Raw genomic sequence first — 17,763 nt, 5'->3', positions numbered from 1 at the left:
TCATACAGCAACAGGAGTTATTTCCAGAGGAACCACATTTTTAAATTTAGCTGTGGCATGGAAATTTAAGCTCTTGAAGCAATAATTACCCAAACTGACTTAGTGAATTTCCTTGTCCTTACAGTCTTCATAGTGCACTGTATAAATAATATATCTATTCTACTTCAAACTCATCTGAAGTATTTGCTTATATGTCAGCTGAAGATATTTTAGACACTGAAGCTGCAGTTATAAGCTCAGTCTAATAAAATATTACTAGCTTAACCTTATCATTGCAGAAATTACAGGCAAGGAAGTGGAAGTCTGGCTTAATTAACATTTCATTCTAGAGCTTGGAGATGGCAGAGTAATCATACATTTTCCCTGGCTCCCTCTGCAGGCCATTATCTGGGCTGCAGGCCCTATAACACAGAAGAGAGAGAAAGGCCATATTGTAGTGCAGAATCTGAGCATTTATATAATCAACTAGCTGTTCAGCTAAAAGAGCTTCCTAGGGAATGGTTTCAATGAACTGTAGTGAGACCAAGATGTGTTATTTTCACTGGCTTCTTGTCAAATTCTAAATCCCACTGTCCTGTGGGTACTCAATTCTCCATGGATTCATCCATCCTACCCCAACCCCAAGCACCACCATCTACTACTCACTCTTCTCTTCTGATCTCTGCTCTACCTCTGACCATACACCCACCTGCTCAACTGCTGTGCTCCTTCACAGGTGACCTACTCTCCCTTCCCCAGAAGTATATGTGTGTGTGTGGGGGGTCACTTTTCACTTGTGCTGATCTGTCTCACAAGAACTCTCTCTCTCTATCCTCCTCAAAGGCAAGTAACTACCTATCTTAAAGCATGCTTCACAGCTTTCCTCTTCTCGTACGGCAGACTCTCTGTGAAGTATTCTGTGATCAAGGGCACGAAGTAAAGATAAAAGGCCAAATTCATCCCAAGTTGTGCTGTTATTCAGGAATGAATCTGACCCTAATACCTTGTACTGCATACTGTAGCTGATCAGTTTTCACATTTTATTATAAAACTCAATTATACTCTTCCAAACCACACCCCTCAAAATACCAAATGATTAAATTTATACCAGATATTATTAGTGACAAATCACTAACACATAAGGTAGCAGGGTATTCTACATTCCATCACAAGGGAGAAAGCCATGATCAACATCAGCTTGCTGTTGTGTGTGTGTATATAAACACATGCTTTTATACAGTACCAGGCATAATGAGGCTCCAGTCCTGATTGAGGCTTCTGGCCACTACTTTAATACAAATATTAAATAAAGGTCCCATGAATATGAAAATCTTGGCGCAACTTTAAATATGGAGCTGCTATCAATACCTTCATAATTAAATAATAATAGCGTGAACTCTTTCGAAACTCTGTATCAGCAGATGGTCCCTTCTGCCAGTTCCACTGTCTAAAGCTTTATGGGAAAAGTATTACTCTATCCAGAACTCAAAAATGCCAGGCGTATGCTGAAACTTGCACTAACGACCCCACTCCCCCCAACTGGCAGCTCTTCTCACAAGAGATCACTTTGAAGTGCCACCACGTGTGGCTTTCTTCAATTTTTAGTTATCTAACAGGCAACTTGTTTTTATTGATCCTTTAGGAAGTCACTTAAGAGAGACTTCACTTAAGAGTAGTTCTACAGTGATCTATTTTGGACCATGTCAGGCGAGACCTATTGTCCATACAGATTGGTTTTCCGTCCCCAGTCTACACCAGCTGCTTCAGAGGAAGCTGTGTTACTCCCACACTGTACAGTTATATAGCAAGTTTCCCAGCAGGGAGTTTCTTCTGTTAAAGCAGTTAGTGCAGCCCCTTAAGAAAACCAAGACTTTATGAAGTAACCAAGGAAATTGTGAAGAACATGTGATGGTTACAGCTTTTGGTTCCACTTTGTGCATCTCTGAATAGTACAAGGAAAACCATAAGGAGAATCCAGCAAAAGAAGCCAGTGCTCCAGACCACGCAGCGCGATGATCCACAAGGACTTGATAGAGCACTAGCGAGCTTCCAAGGCAAACTCTTGAGGTCTGGTCCCATACCTTGTCAAAGTGCTCGATAAGGATCTCAACCACAATGTTTTGGAACTTAATATTCATCATGGCAGCGACCGTGTCCTCCTGCGCCCGCATAAGAGTGGGGCCGAATATAACCCCCATGTTGGATGGGGACATCAGATTCTCCCTGCTGTGCTCACACACGCTGTTGAGGTGGGCAGAGGAAAATAAAATAAAAAGGTGAGATTAGAAGACAATGTGAAAGGCCATTTAAAAATTGCAAAATTAATTAATTCAATTTCCTTCATATTGCTAAAGCAGAACTAGTTTTCCAGTGCCCATGAAGCTGGTCATAAAACATATATCTGGCTACGACAAGCACATTTTTAGTGCAGAAAGACTGAGATTGTGATGTACTGGCATTGTTATTTGATCCCTTCAAATGTCTGACTCCTCTTTTAGAAGGATCACTACCCCAGGAATTATTAGCTGTCCGTGCTACATGCATGTTAAATGAACCATTTATTTTGGAATGATTTATTTAGCCAAGACATGCATTGGGATTTATTCCCAAAGAAGAAGAACTGCATATAAGGATGGAATCTCTAGAAGATTTCAGAGAGATCTCTATGGCATTGTTTTTCTGAAAGTGTCATGGCTTTCAAGAAACAGAGTGCTATTTATGTAACTGTGTTTAGATTTCAGTGCCATACGCAGCCCCATTGAATAGCACCAACTGTGGAATGATTTACAGGCTAATCTAGGAAGAGACCACACAGAATTCAGGTATAGATTTAGAGTCTGAACTTCAAGGGCTGGGAGCAGAGATATTCTGGTGCTGAGCTCTGAGTTTTACTTCTGCCACCTACCTCCTATTTGCATTTATGAGATTTCTGCCAGCATCAACAAGGTAGGGAATAGGGCTCTTAATGCAAAACTCTGTGTAGGCAACAACAGAGCTACTATTAATAATGTGTCAGCCTGACTGTAAATGGTACTTAAAAAGAGGAAAACCTTGCACCTTCTGCAGAGAAGTTTTTTTAAAAAGATCATGTCTGCCAAAGGCTAGCGACAACCCGATGTACCAGGACCATATATCCAGCCTTCTTACCCCTCAAATAGATGGGTTAAGACCAACTAGCACCAAGATCTATATCCCTCTTTGGAGCTGCAAAATAAATCCCTGCCCAGTGTGGTTTTACCCATCCAAACCAGCCCTGTAAATGTCATGTGTTGGAAGTGGCTCTTACAGTTTGGCCAAAGCACATCCTTTCAATCTGGAGGCCAGTCCCACCCCAAACTATGTCTGTTACAGAGCAGAACTACAGCATCTTTCCCTCTCCTAGAGCTTCAGCATGGCTGGCACAATGAGCACCGCCAAGAGCTGACTCTCTCTTGGACTCCCATGTGAGATGAGGATACCAGGTTCTGCCCCTTGCATCCTCACATTCACTGTGAAATGAGGGCAGGAAAACAGCAGCTCCAGTGCCTTCACCATCAATGAACTGATTCTCATTGGTGCTGAGTGCTCATGACACCAGCTGAAGTCAAACTGAGCCACAGCTGCTCAGCACCTCAGAAAAATCAGCTCCTAACTGGACATTAAGGAGGGCTTGAAGGCTAATGTGCCTAGCACCAATGCTCCTCAAAGGACAATGCACGTTGAATCCACAGTACAAGAAGTGCATCCAGTATGCACTTAATCTCCAGTCCCAGGGAACAGGGGTCTTAAAACTGCTCCAAAATTCCAGACATAATGTTGTTGCTAATTGGGCTGGCCAGACACTAGGTTTACAGCTCTGGTCTGTTAGACCATATTATCATATACAAATTATTCTCTACCTGGTGGTTCTCATAAAGCAGTCACTGAATGGAAGTGGCAGGTGGACAGGGGAATATCAAATACAGGGATAGGCACACAATTTGGGCAGTATATTCCCAGCTGTACAATAGTTGTCAAGGCTTAATTAATTTGCTAGAGAGAAACAGGCTGGCTTATCTGACTCCCTTTTTTAAATCTCTCTGGTTAAATTGGAATATTTACTGGATTCTGCTTACTTGACCAGGTGTCGTATGAGGAGTTCCAACATCTCTTTATTCTTCTCGGGTAGTTTATAAACCAGAGAGTGAATGGCTCCCAGCCTGTAATCCAGGTTCTCAGACTCTGGAAAGAAACAAGAGAGAAGTTTTTGCCTACTGCTTAAAAAAAAATAATTCTGTGTTATTCTCTGAGGTCTGGGGCCAGCCTGCCAAGAACAAATGAGAGCAACCTGGAAGGAGTCAGGTTACACAGCAGCAAGGTTATCATCATGAGAAATGAAGTGATGTGGAAAGAGGTGAAATCAAACTTAAAAGGGGTTCAGAGTAGGATTTTTCAACTGAATTTAGGGCTGGTGAAATGTGCTGCATGAACAGAACCGATACAGCATGAGCAGCCGCTTCCCTCGCACTCTGGCCCTAGGTACCTCAACCCAGATCTAGCAAAAGCAGTTCTAGGGCCAAGCAAGCAATTCAGGCCCCTCTGCTGAGACTGTTATCAGCACTAGTACTTAGTACTGTACAGGGGGTAAAATGCACAGGGTTAATAAGCATCCAGTCAAAAGGCACAAACCAACCTGGAACAATTAAATACACAATGCACGCAGAACAGAGCGTGATCTTTATAGCTGGAAAACTTCATGAAGAAGATGAGGTTCCTGAATGAGGGCAAGGGAGGGGGTTAATATTTCCATCTACCCAGCTAGAATTGGTATAAGACAGAAATCTAGTAACTCTTGGGTTTGAGCACAGTCATCTGAAGGAGGAGAATTTCTCTTTAGCAGAACGAGAAGCAACATCATTAATTTTCTAAGGGCCAAACAGGTGCCAAGCTGCTGTTCCATGGAGCTGCAGGTGCTCATCACCTCAGGTTTGAGCCCAGTGTGTTTTCCCCAGATACAGGACATTTTAAAACACCATTGTCTCTTTTATTAAGAAAATTGCTTAAGTAACTGTGTGCCCAGGCTCTCTATCTCTGCACTTCTGCTCTAGATGTAATTATTAGGGTGCAGTTACTTTAAAATTATGAAAGATAATTTGCAAAGAGACATTTTAGCAGGATTGATGAAGACCCTGGTTTTAAAGGAGTCTTAGATATGGCCTGTTAACATACTCATGCTACTTGCCTGACCTTTGTCAGTTTGGTCTGTTACTTAGCACTAAATGCTCCATCAGAAAAATGCATTTTGCATACTTGAAGGTACTATGGGGTCAGCATTCCAGGACAAATCTCAGCGCCAAAGAGGGACATCTGACACACTGCATGACTGTTGGGGCCTGTCACTTTATGTCTCTATTTACAATTTAAAAAAACATAAATCTGTCAGGAAATGCTCATGCTAGCACAACTGGGCCTATTCGCTTTTTATACATCTGATATAGCCACGGACACATATATTTTAAAAGATCCCTTACTCCATGCCCCACCGTAAGCGTATCTGAAGGGATCCCAACCCAGGCACACAGAAGTACACTGTAATGTAAAGGACAATGGGGACGAAATGGAGTCATCCTTTTAGAATGATCCCTTCAAACAAACTAAGAAACCGGAAGTAGAAGTAAGGCTCTATTGTAAGTACAATGGGCCAGCTCCTCAGCTGGTGTACATTGGCATAGCTCTATTGAAGCTTTGCCAATTTACTCCCACTGAAGATATGGCCCAAATGGGTACGGGACATGATCCTGAAAATGCTGAGTACCCTCAAATCCCACAGCAGTACTGAACTCTAAGATGCCATTCAGTGATGCACAGAGACTCTCTTATGATTTAGCATCCCAGCAAGTGAATCATCTGATTTTCCTTCCCTATCAGGTCCCACATGGATGTGGCTGGCTGCAATGACAGCAGCCCCTGTTGGATCTCATACACTGCAAGGCCAAGATGCTCGTCACCTGGCTACAACATGTCTCACTTGAGCTGGAACGCCACACATGACACATACTCAGTGTTGAGCTAGTGGAGCAATGCTATTCTTATGCACGAGAGGGGTCTGGGGCCTATCAGTACTGAAGCTGTTGGGACTTACTCGCAGCCGAGACCAGCTCTTTATGGAGTCTGTACGTCATGACAGGTTCAGCTAGATTCCTGAAACAAACAAACAAACAAACAAACAACACTGAATTCCTCAAAGAGCAGAAGAGCAGCTACAACTCTGTTATCAATTACGCTGGAAGACTAACAGAAAGGAAAGTCATACTTTCCACTCCAATTCCCAGGGATTCTTGAGGCTGCCCAACTGGCACTCAATCCTAATTTCTTTTATTTACATAGTGTTCTAAGTGCACATGGGGTTATTACAACAGACGCATTTTTTCAAACACAAGACACCATCTCTGCCCAAAGAGTTCCAGCCCCGCCTGGGAGAGTCAAAAATAAGACAATGAGTGGTGAAGTTACCTGAGGTAGAATTTCAATGAGCTGGTAATTGTCTTGATGTCCCAGTCGCTGTTTTGGAGATCTACATCCCCTGGACATTTTGGATCTGGAAGAGGAAAAAGGAAGAGGCAAATAATACAAAATAAAGTAGCTTTCAAACAAAGCCTGATTTTTTTAAATGAATAACAAAATTTACGCTGGCAGGATATGCCCTACTGGCAGAGGAAGATACAGTAGCATGTAAGGGACACTGGTGACTCCTCTTGGACAGGTAAAGCACAGTGACAGTGCCGACACAGAGGCTTTATCTTCACTGACACAGAGCCATGCTTGTTTGGTTTTTTACACTGAGACAGCTAATATGCAACGTTTATTGCACCGTAGAGTCCTAAGTGGAGCACTGACAGTGTTTCCCGAGATGTAGCAAGGTATGGCCCAGCCCTATACCTCCCACCCATGGTGAACTCGCCTAGTTTACTTTGTAGTAAAACTCTGGGTGGATTTGACTTAAATCAAAATGATTTAAATCACGATTTAAATCACTAGTCAGGTAGACTTAATTTAATTATGGATTTCTATATAAAAATGCATTCTTGTTGATTATTATAACCTTCATACATATTCTCCACAACTCAGAGATAGATGTAGGTTTCATTTTTAAAAGGTACACATTATACATTTTTAAAGTGATTTAGTTTGAAAACTTTTAAAATTAGTTTTACAGTTATATCAGAAAAGGAATGATTGTTTGGTTATTTCATTTACCAAAGATAACTGAAGCAGATATTTATGAAGTCATTGGGAGGTGAACTATCTCCAATTCAACAGGTTAATCATTAATATTTGGAGGATTTTCTTGCTATGCTGTATTACGAGGAGAACATCACCAGACAGACATTTAAATTGTTTTAATTAACTAAAACAGCAATGTTATGTATTCTGGATTTTTTTCTTCAATGGCAAACATATAATATTTTAACAAAACAAGCATATGGATTTTTGAATTTAGTTAAACATTTTTTAAAATCAGGTTTACTTTAGTTAAAAACAATTTTAACCAAAACAGTTAAATGAAATATTTTTTTTAAAAAAAACACAACAAAAATTAAATTGACTGTGTCAGCCAGGTCATCAGAAATTTAAAATATTGGCTTGTGCAGCTAACTCAGCCATCTTCATCTTCATTTTCCTGTTTGTTCATAATCTGGAAAAGAAAAACAAGCTTTCGTGCTTTTTCAGTTCCGAAACTATTTCTCAATTTGGAATGAATTAGTCCAAAGGGAGAAAATATTCTTTCTACACTGGCAGAAGAAGCTACTGGTGTTAAAAGTGAGATTATCACATCAACAGTCTCTGAATATAAGCACTTAAGTGACTTCCACAAGTTCACTGGTGTGACTTTCTTTAAAACATCATCAGCAAACATATATTTATTGAATGGTTCACCCTTAGCTCTGAAGTTTATTATAGTTGGCATTATGGAGAGATAATTGCTGGATGTCCATGTCATAGTCAACTCCTCTTCTTCAGCAGTTAAGCTTTGACCCTGGTACCAAATATTGAGAATATTTGCAAGAAAATGAGCTGGAGATAGTGCTTGATCCATTTGTTTTTTTTTAAGTTTCTAATTTAACTCTATCACTGCATATTTCTCTTTTTAAGATCTCACTCAGTTCCTTCCAAATTTCAACAGCATCAGCCTTAAAACAGCTATTTCCCTGCATTTTGTTCAAGGCTACAGAAATAGCCTTCAGGATACTCATAGACTCATAGACTTTAAGGTCAGAAGGAACCATTATGATCACCTAGTCTGACCTCCTGCACAATGCAGGCCACAGAATCTCACCCATCCACTACTGTAACAAACCCCTAACCTATGTCTGAGTTATTGAAGTCCTCAAATTGTGGTTTGAAGACCTCAAGCTGCAGAGAATCCTCCAGCAACTGACCCGTGCCCATGCTGCAGAGTGTTCAACATTTCTCTTAAGTCCAATGTTGAGAACTTTGGCTGTGACAGTGCCATCTATTTTTTCATAATTTTGTTCACAAACTGTCATCAGATTAGGCCAGTTCTTGATAAAGTGCTCAAAGCAGTCCACTACTGAGTTCCATCGCATGTCTTGTGGGAGAGTTAGTTTGGTTCCTCCCACTTTTTTCAGAGCAGCTGCTGCAAAGTGGTTGTTACGGAAGTATTTTGTAATTTCAACAACATTAGCCTTTATTTCTCGAACACCGAAGTCTTTGGCTAGGAGGTGCATCAAATGAACACTGCTACCGTATGTTATTAGCTTGGGACTCTTCACTCTCTTCTAAATAATTTCTTCTTGTCTTGGATGTATTTGCAGCATTGTCTGTGACCAAGCTGCGTACTAGACATTTGAATTTTTTTCCCACAGTTTGTTAGAGCTTTTACTGCTACTTCTTGTAAGTATTCTGCTGTATGGGCATTTCCTGATGTATTTTCCTGATGTAAGGAAGACATTCCCTTCTTCTGTTGTCACACAAGCACATACAACAGGATCATTGTGGACATTGCTCAATCCATCAATACTCAGGTTAACAATTTCACCCTTTAGACCTTTCGCACACTGCTCAATTTCTCTTTCATACACTTTATGCAGCAATTTGCCTGCGAAATCTGTTCCATTGGGTGGACAATCCTGGTCTTAATGACTGAACCATGTTAATGAAGTGTGGGTTCTCAATCATTCGGAAAGGAGAGTTTGTTGCATAAACAAACCGGGCAATTTTTTCATCAATTACCTCTTTTTGTAATCTGCTGGTTCTTATCAAAAACTTATCTGTGGTTGTTTCTGGATGATGGAGATTTTTTTTTTCTTTTTGCTACAGGTGATATACTGTGGCTATGTGACATACATGATTTGACTGAAACATTATCATCGGCAGATAACTCTGAAACTATAGAAAATGATGGTGATCTTGAAGGTGGATAGTCTTGAGAATCCTGTATGTTGAGGATGGATTCTCCTAAAGAAAATAAGTCAATGTAGTTATTTAATTATTATCACCATGCTGCTCATCTAGTATTACTCACTGCATTCACTGACACTCATTACTACTTTAAAGTTCAAATTGTAAAAGGAATATCTGCCTATTTCAGCTATTTATTTTTTATCACAACTGCATCTAAAATGATAGTACCACAGAGTAACAAGTATATTTTTTGCTTAAATATGAGAATTCAAGAATAGTCCAGAAGGAAGACAGGCAGTCCTTAAGAAAGAAGTATGAAATAAAAAAGTTTACCAACCTGAAGATCCTGCATGTTCAGACACGTTCCTTTCATCATCTTCAGTGCAGCTTCCTCATGAGAAGGAATACTTCTCATGATGTTGTTTCATTCAGGCAACCAGGCCTTGCATTTCTTTGATGTACTGTTTGCATTTTGCACACATGTCTGTCTTACCCACAAGTAGAGGAACTTCATTAAAATATTCCCAAACTGGGTCTCTTTTATGGCCTGCTGCCATTATAGGTTTTCCCTTCTAGTGAGAGAATGGTATGGTAGATCTCAAATCAATGAAGGCTACACTCTGAAAGACCTCAAGACTTTTGGAATAAGTTGCTCAAACAGTTTCACTTTTGTTTCTACTGCCTGTCCCTCCCTTCTCACATTTATCTCCAGACATCTTCTCCTTATCCGCATCTATTCCGCCACCAACAATCTTCTATTCATTGAACTTTTTGAAACTTTGCACTTTTAGAGAGAGGTAAGGGATTGACTCTGTGTACAGAAATTTGCAGAGGGACAATAGGGTTGAGGGCTGTTATTTCTCACCTCCACATATTATTTATTTATTTAAAACCATTTTTGCTGTTAACAAGCATGTTTATCTCTGGAGACACAAATCCAGCTTGAGAACTGCAAAACTAAGAATCTCTGATAGTATCTTCTAGACTGAGCACTGAGTCCCATTGGGTAGATAGAAAGATTAACCTAAATAATCTATACAGAAGCCCCTGGAACCCCATAAGATTGGGTCCCTAATCCATGAACTATTGGAACTCATTTACAAAACTTTTCTTAAATATTACATGAATATATTGTCTCATACTATAGAATTAGAATTTATAATCCCTATTATATTATGAGATATCTTTGAGCTATAATGTATCTTAATAAAACTATCCTTAGGTTTTTTCCCTCAAAAGCATTTTATCCCAGGCCAATGGGGGCAGCAGAAAGCAGCGCGGGATGTGCTGGCCGTGGCTTCCTGCTGCCCCATTGGCCTGGGACAGCGAACCGCGGTCAGTGGGAGCCGCGATCAGCTGAACCTGCCGACACGGTAGGTAAACAAACTGGCCCGGGCTGCCAGGGTACTTACCCTGGCGAGCCGCGTGCCAGGGGTTGCCACCCCTGCCCTAGCCAATGAAGGATTATTCTGTACTGTGTGTTCTCCACAGCTTTGTGGCCTATCCTTTAAAGCAGGGGTTCTCAAACTGGGGGGTCAGGACTCCTCAGGGGGTCAGGAGGTTATTACATGGGGGGTCGCGAGCTGTCAGCCCACCCAAATCCCGCTTTGCCTCCTGCATTTATAATGGTGTTAAATATATACGTAAAAAAAGTGTTTTTAATTTATAAGGGGGGGTCGCACTCAGAGGCTTGCTATGTGAAAGGGATCACCAGTACAAAAGTTTGAGAACCAGTGGTGGGCAATCTGCGGCTTGTCAGGGTAATCCGCTGGCAGGCCGCCAGAGCGCTTGTTCACATTTGCACGGCAAGGGCCTGACGCAAGCCACAGGTTGCCCACTACTGCTCTAAAGGGAAGTAGTGGAAGCCCCACTGCTTAAGTCCTCTAAAACGAAACTTTCTATCAAACCTCAGTGTTTGGATAAATTTCCTCGTGTTCCACTTAAAATGTCATTTGCTCAGTTTCACCCCATTACTCCTAGTTACTTCCCCTTTAGGCTTCCCTGAAAAATTCTGCTTCATGGAATCTACATGTAGGCAGAAACATGGAGGATAATGAAGAGCAGAAAAGGCTAAAGTACACTTTGCTCATGTCCAGGTTACCTGGATGCCCACAAAATTTCTGTGGCACCATAAAATTAAGGATTTGGTTTTGGGGAAGGCAGGTTAGGAGATATAAGTTACATGATTTATGTTAAACAAGAAACAAAGGTTGGGTGAGAAATCCAAATGGCTCACCACTCTTAGATATCATTATTTTTTGCTGCTGGATTTTCCACTCTGACCGAAATGAGGATTTCTGTACAAGGAGTGAGGACAAAGTGTTCAACCAATCCGGTGTAAGTTTACAAAAGAGAAACCACCCCCAGGGTGTGGAATGGAAAAACACGGAACTATTTATTGGAATGCTGGAAAACATGAGATATTTAAAAGCTTCATCCAACCTCATAAATTATTAGGAAAGTGTGACTAGATGTATCTGATGTTCCAGCTGTATGGAAATCCAGTTCAACCATGTGAGGACATAACAAACAATCCATTGTTTTAATAAAAATAAACAACAAACAACAACAAATCAAAATAACAGCAGCCTTTGAATAGTGCATTTATACTAGGTATCTACTCAGGGGGCAGTGGTCAGAGGCTTACACGCTGGTCACGTGGATATTCACCAGGAACACTCCTCTTGTCCTGTGTTCCAGCTTTATGCAGTCTTTCCCACCAGACAAGCCATCCAGAATGGTTTGGATCTTGGCTATCTTAGCTCCACCTCTGTCCTACAATGCTTGAACTGACTGTCCACCAGTTTGTACATCAGGGTCTGGGACCAGGACATTCCCAGAGCAGAGCCCTTGACTCTGGAGGGCATTCCCCTTTTCCGGCCGAACACAGCCCCATGTTGTTGACTTTCACGGCATGCTGCGAGGATTCTGTTTACTCAGCTTTGTCTGAGGATGTGGAGGATGTTTTGGGGTGGAGTTCTGTGGGACGGGCAGTTATTTTGTTTGTGCTAATAATGGCTAGCGGATGCATTTGGTGGCTCGTTTATTGTAAATTCACCTAAAAGTTGACAATATGTGCATCTTATAAATGAAAATAATACTGTGCAGTGCTTTGTAAACAGCAAGACCTAGAAAAGCAGTAAAAATTCTTGTCACACTTAGGGCCAAATTCTGCTCTCACACTGCTATAGATTGGGAGCAACTCCAGTGGATTACACTAGTATAAAACTGATGTAAACAGGGGGAGACTCAGCCCTTTGATCTAATTCTCATTTCCTCTAAGGCCCATTTACACTGCTAGAGAGTAATAAAGGGACCTTCATGTAAATGAGAATCAGGACCTAACATCTATGGGGGAAGAGAGTCTGTTTGGCAATTAGCAATGGTCTCTCTGTTTTGGGATCTATTTGCATTCTACAGGGTCATCACATGCTGCACAAGCTAGTCCACTTCCACTTTACTGTTATCTGTTATCTTTGCTTCTTAGTTTGAAAATGCAGGTAAAATTGGCAACATTTTAGCTTACAGGGAGAGATGAGAGATTAAGCTGGAGAAGAAGTCAGAAAAGAAGGGAAAGTACACATCAGAAAGACTGGTGGAGAAGACCAGGGCGAGAGCGGAGGGAGGCTATACCTCGGGTGACCAGACAGCAAGTGTGAAAAATCGGGACGGGGGTGGCGGTAATAGGAGCCTGTATAAGAAAAAGACCCAAAAATCAGGACTGTCCCTATAAAAATCAGGACATCTGGTCACCCTATATACCTGACAGTATGTAAGGGTTCATTTCACTGTGGAATCTAGTCCTTCTTGTCTTGTCTCACAGTACTAAAAAATTACAGTCCCGTCATCCAAGAACTGGTTATTCTTACCAAAGAAGGCATTCAGCAACTTCTGCACCTGGATATTGCTGCCAACTGTTCGGTACACTCCCTCGGTAGTGATCCCTGCGCAGAAGGATGAAGAAAAGAATTAATCTAGTGTCCTTTCATGGTCGTAGATATTAAACAGCGCCACCTACTGTAGTAAACACATCACAGGCTGTCCCCAGGCCTGCAACAGATTGACAGCACTTACGTGAAGAGCTGAGTGAATAATGCAGAAGAAATCATTTTCAAAAAATTGCCCATGAATATCTCATGTTAACCTGGACTTTGTTAGGCAAAATGATTCACCAAATCACTTCGGCACACAGTTCTTGTTCAGTAGTTAATAACTGAATAATTGGTTGCAAATATTCAGTATTTCAAAACTGGAGCAGTTCTGACTGGACACAAAAATCACACAATATATTTCTGTTCCTTGACTATATCAGTGCCACTGTGAGAATTAGATTTCAGGGATGATTACTCTCAATCACAAATCTGAAATTCTCTTTTGGAAAGTTCTGCAATATTTGCTTAAAATTTGCTATTTCTGGAAACATTAAGAACATAAGAACGGCCATACTGGGTCAGACCAATGGTCCATCTAGCCCAGTATCCTGTCTTCCAACAGTGGCTGGTGCCAGATGCTTCAGAGTGAATGAACAGAACAGGGCAAATTACTGAATGATCCATCCCCTGTTGCCTGGTCCAAGCTTCTGGCAGTTGGAGGTTTAGGGATAACCAAAGTATAGGCTCGCATCCCTGACCATTTTGGCTAACAGCCACTGATGGACCTATCCTCCATGAATTTATCTAACTCTTTCTTTAATTCAGTTATGCTTTTGGTGTTCACATCTCTTGGCAAGGAGCTCCACAAATTGACTATGTGTTGTTTGTTTTTAACCTGCTGCCTATTCATTTCATTAGGTGACCTTTGGTTCTTGTGTATGTGAAGGTGTAAATAACACCTCCTTATTTACTTTCTCCACATCACTCATGATTTCATAGAGCTCTATCATATTCCTCCCCTCTCTTTCCTAAATTGAACAATCCCAGTCTTTTTAATCTCTCCTCATATGGGAGCTGTTCCTAATAATTTTTGTGGCCCTTCTTTGTGCTTTTGCCAGTTCTAATATATATCTTTTTTGAGATGAGGTGACCAGAACTGCACATAGTATTCAAGATGTGGGAATATCACAGATTTATATAGCGGCATTATGATGTTATCTGCCATATTATCTATCCCTTTCCTAGTAGTTCTTAACACTGTTAGCTTTTTTGACTGTTGCTGCACATTGAGCAGATGTTTTCAGAGAACTACCCATGATGAATCCAAGATCTCTTTCATGAGTGGTAACAGATAAATTAGACTCCATCATTTTGTACGTATAGTTGGGATTATGTTTTCCAGTGTGCATTACTTTGCATTTATCAACACTGAATTTCATCTGCCATTTTGTTGCCCAGTTACCCAGTTTTGTGAGATCCCTTTGGAACTCATCTCAGTCAGCTTTGGACTTAACTATAGACTCATAGACTTTAAGGTCAGAAGGGACCAATATGATCACCTCCTGCACAAAGCAGGCCACAGAATCCTACCCATCCCCTTCTATAACAAACTCCTAACCTATGTCTGAGTGCTGAGTTAAATTGGTGGTTGAAGACTCAAGTCTGCAGAGAATACCAGCAAGTGACCAGGCCCAGCTGCAGAGGAAGGGAAAACCTCCAGGGCCTCTGCATATCTGCGCCGGAGGAAAATCTTCCCAACACCAATATGGGATCAGCTAAACCCTGAGCAGTGGGCAAGACCACCAGCCAGTACTCAGGAAAAGATTCTCTGCGTAACTCAGATCCTACATCTAAACATCCCATCACAGACCCCTGGGAATCTTACTGCGATAATCAAGAGATGCAATTGTCAAATTAAGCTATCACTCATACATCCTTCCATAAACTTTATCAGCTTAGTCTTAAAGCCGATAGTCTTTTGCCCACTATCCCCCTTGGAAAGCTGTTCCAGAACTTACTCCGTCTAATGGTTGGAAACCTTCACCTAATTTCAAGTCTAAACTTCCTAGTGTCCAGTTTATACCCATTTGTTCTTGTGTCTACATTGGTACTAAGCTTAAATAATTCCTCGCCCTCCCTAATATTAATCCCTCTGATATATTTATAAAGAGCAAGCATATCCCCCCTCAACCTATCTTGAGTAGTTTTGTGTCATCTGCAAACTTTGCCACCTCACTGCTTAGCCCATTTTCCAGATCATTTATGAGTATGTTCAACAGCACCGGTCCCAGTTCAGCTCTTTGGGGGACCCTGCTATTTACCCCTCAACATTTTTTTTATCAGTAAACTAGTTTGCCAGAAAAGTCACAGAAAGTGCCTACAGTCAAAGCAAGTTCTTTTAAAGTCTGGACTAATATTTGGAAGTGTGTTTATACTATTTGCACAGCTTTACTTACGCTTTTAAGGAAGTTGGTGGCTATTCAGCATAGAATTTTCAGAGCAGAGCGGAAGATCTATCACACTACTCTCATTCATTTTAGAGGGAGTTGTGTGGTTAAAATCCTGCAGAAACCTTTGAAAATCTCACCCCACATAGTATGTTTTTCACAAAACAAATCTAAATAATTCTTTAAGATATTGCCCAAACACAAAATTGCCTGAAATATTTTGTAACCTGTTCACCTTTGGCCTACTACCAAGCATGTGATGTTTCAGCCCCAAAGGAAAATTTCTGAGAAATTCACAAGTGAGTGAAAACAAAATGAAAGTGAGGACTCAACCTTAACTAGAGTTTGCTCCTGCAAATGTTGTACTGGGGGGTAAGGTTTCTACTGTTTTGTAGGCACAGTCTTTATGCTGTGACATGAGTCTTTGATAAAAGGTTTAGAAAATATGACCTATGAGGAAAGGTTAAAAAAACTAGGCATGTTTAGTCTTGAGAAAAGAAGGTTGAGGAGGAACTTGATAACAGTCTTCAAATATGTTAGGGGCTGTTACCAAAAGGACTGTGATCAATTGTTCTTCATATCTACCAAAGGTAGGACAAGAAAAAAAATGGGCTTTATATGCAGCAAGGGAGATATAGATTGGATATTAGGAAAAACTTTCTAACTATAAATGTAGTTAAGCTGTGGAATAGGCTTCCAAAGTAAGCTGTGGAATCCCATTCACTGGAGGTTTGCAAGAACAGATTAGACAAACATCTGTCAGGGATGGTCCTGCCTCAGCACAGGGGGCTGGACTTGATGACTTTTCAAGATCTCTTCCAGCCCCACATTTCTACGATTCTGTGATTTTTAGATCCCATTGCTATATATTAGCGAAATCACAGTGCAATCAAATGCCATTCAAGAAATTAAATATCAAAAAAGCAAATCATTGCCAGATGCAGTACTGAGATCTTACCTTTGGTCTCTACTGCATTGATGCATTTCCTTACAAACTTAAAGCCAACCTCATTCAGCTCCACTATTTCAAAAAAAGGGAAGCAAAGTTAGGTGCCTGAATGTCAACATGCAATTACCAGTGGAAAACCCAAAGAGATGTCAAGTTACTGCAGACATTACACCTTGCAACAAGTTTGCTACATTTTTAGGAACATTTCAAATACACACACACACACACACACACACACACACACACACACACGTGCACAGGCACAATTTAGTATGCAAACACCTTCTTGCGTGGGTGCAAGTCAGGGTCTGTGCATGCATGCCCACCTGGTGCACCTACATTAAGGGGTTTGCATGCATATGTAGTGAGGGAACTTGTGCAAAAGCACACCCAGATTTTTAAGAATCTGACCAGGAATTATTCATTTCCACTTATTCTCCTCCCGCCCTCCCTTGAAATTGCTTTAACAGCAGGCTTTTGGATTTTTTAATAAAACTATAATTTGGAGAGTTCAACCACACATGAATTTCTGCCTGGCAAGAGCTGATCTGTGGCTTCCGGAGTATAGCAAAATCCGCAGTCCAATCTCTGCCAAATCAAAAGAACACATAAACTTCCATATATTCTTTATCTACTTTGTTAGATTGCAGAAAATAACAGGATTCTACTTAGATACCATATAGGTTAAGGAGAAGGCAGGTTTTTCTCCCCGCTGATTAACCAATAGGTTATCACAGGGTCTTTCTTGGAGGCTTCAAACAGCGGACCGGTGGAAAAGTAGTTTGCTTTGGACTAATCCAAAACCCATTGAAGTGAACCAGACTCTTTACATTTACTTCAGTGGGCACTGAATTAGGCCCCTTAGTTCCCTACAGGAACTAGTCCGGCAACTTGACTCAAATGGATGACCTTTACTCACTAATTCTTCCACAGACTTCAGTAGGATTACTTATGTAATAAGGGTCACAGGATAAGGCCGCGTACGTGTTTATGTGATTGATCAATGGCTTCTTACACTGAAATAGCTTTCTGTCTGTTGCAAACAGATCTTTTGAACTTCTCTCAAATGTTAGTGTTTAATGTGTTTTTATTAGGCAGAGGGATGGGGCTCTGCATATCATCCTTCAGATCA

General features: G+C 40.9%; 1 protein-coding gene across 8 annotated transcripts in view; it reads right to left on the bottom strand.

Moving 5' to 3' along the window:
- The window catches only part of OPHN1 (oligophrenin 1), a 125,818-nt gene that overhangs the window by 13,225 nt on the left and 94,830 nt on the right, over positions 1 to 17,763 (bottom strand). For all 8 annotated transcript variants that reach the window (XM_075068767.1, XM_075068764.1, XM_075068766.1 and 5 more), the window contains 6 exons: positions 16,641 to 16,703; positions 13,233 to 13,307; positions 6,451 to 6,535; positions 6,080 to 6,138; positions 4,074 to 4,179; positions 2,061 to 2,220 (listed from right to left, as the gene is read on the bottom strand). In XM_075068767.1, coding sequence (XP_074924868.1) covers positions 2,061 to 2,220; positions 4,074 to 4,179; positions 6,080 to 6,138; positions 6,451 to 6,535; positions 13,233 to 13,307; positions 16,641 to 16,703 — 548 coding nt within the window. The remainder of the gene's footprint in view (positions 1 to 2,060; positions 2,221 to 4,073; positions 4,180 to 6,079; positions 6,139 to 6,450; positions 6,536 to 13,232; positions 13,308 to 16,640; positions 16,704 to 17,763) is intronic.

The sequence above is a fragment of the Chelonoidis abingdonii genome, chromosome 8 (assembly GCF_003597395.2).
Source record: "Chelonoidis abingdonii isolate Lonesome George chromosome 8, CheloAbing_2.0, whole genome shotgun sequence".
In the NCBI taxonomy this organism is placed as follows: domain Eukaryota; kingdom Metazoa; phylum Chordata; order Testudines; family Testudinidae; genus Chelonoidis; species Chelonoidis abingdonii.
This window is presented reverse-complemented; position numbering and strand designations above follow the sequence as displayed.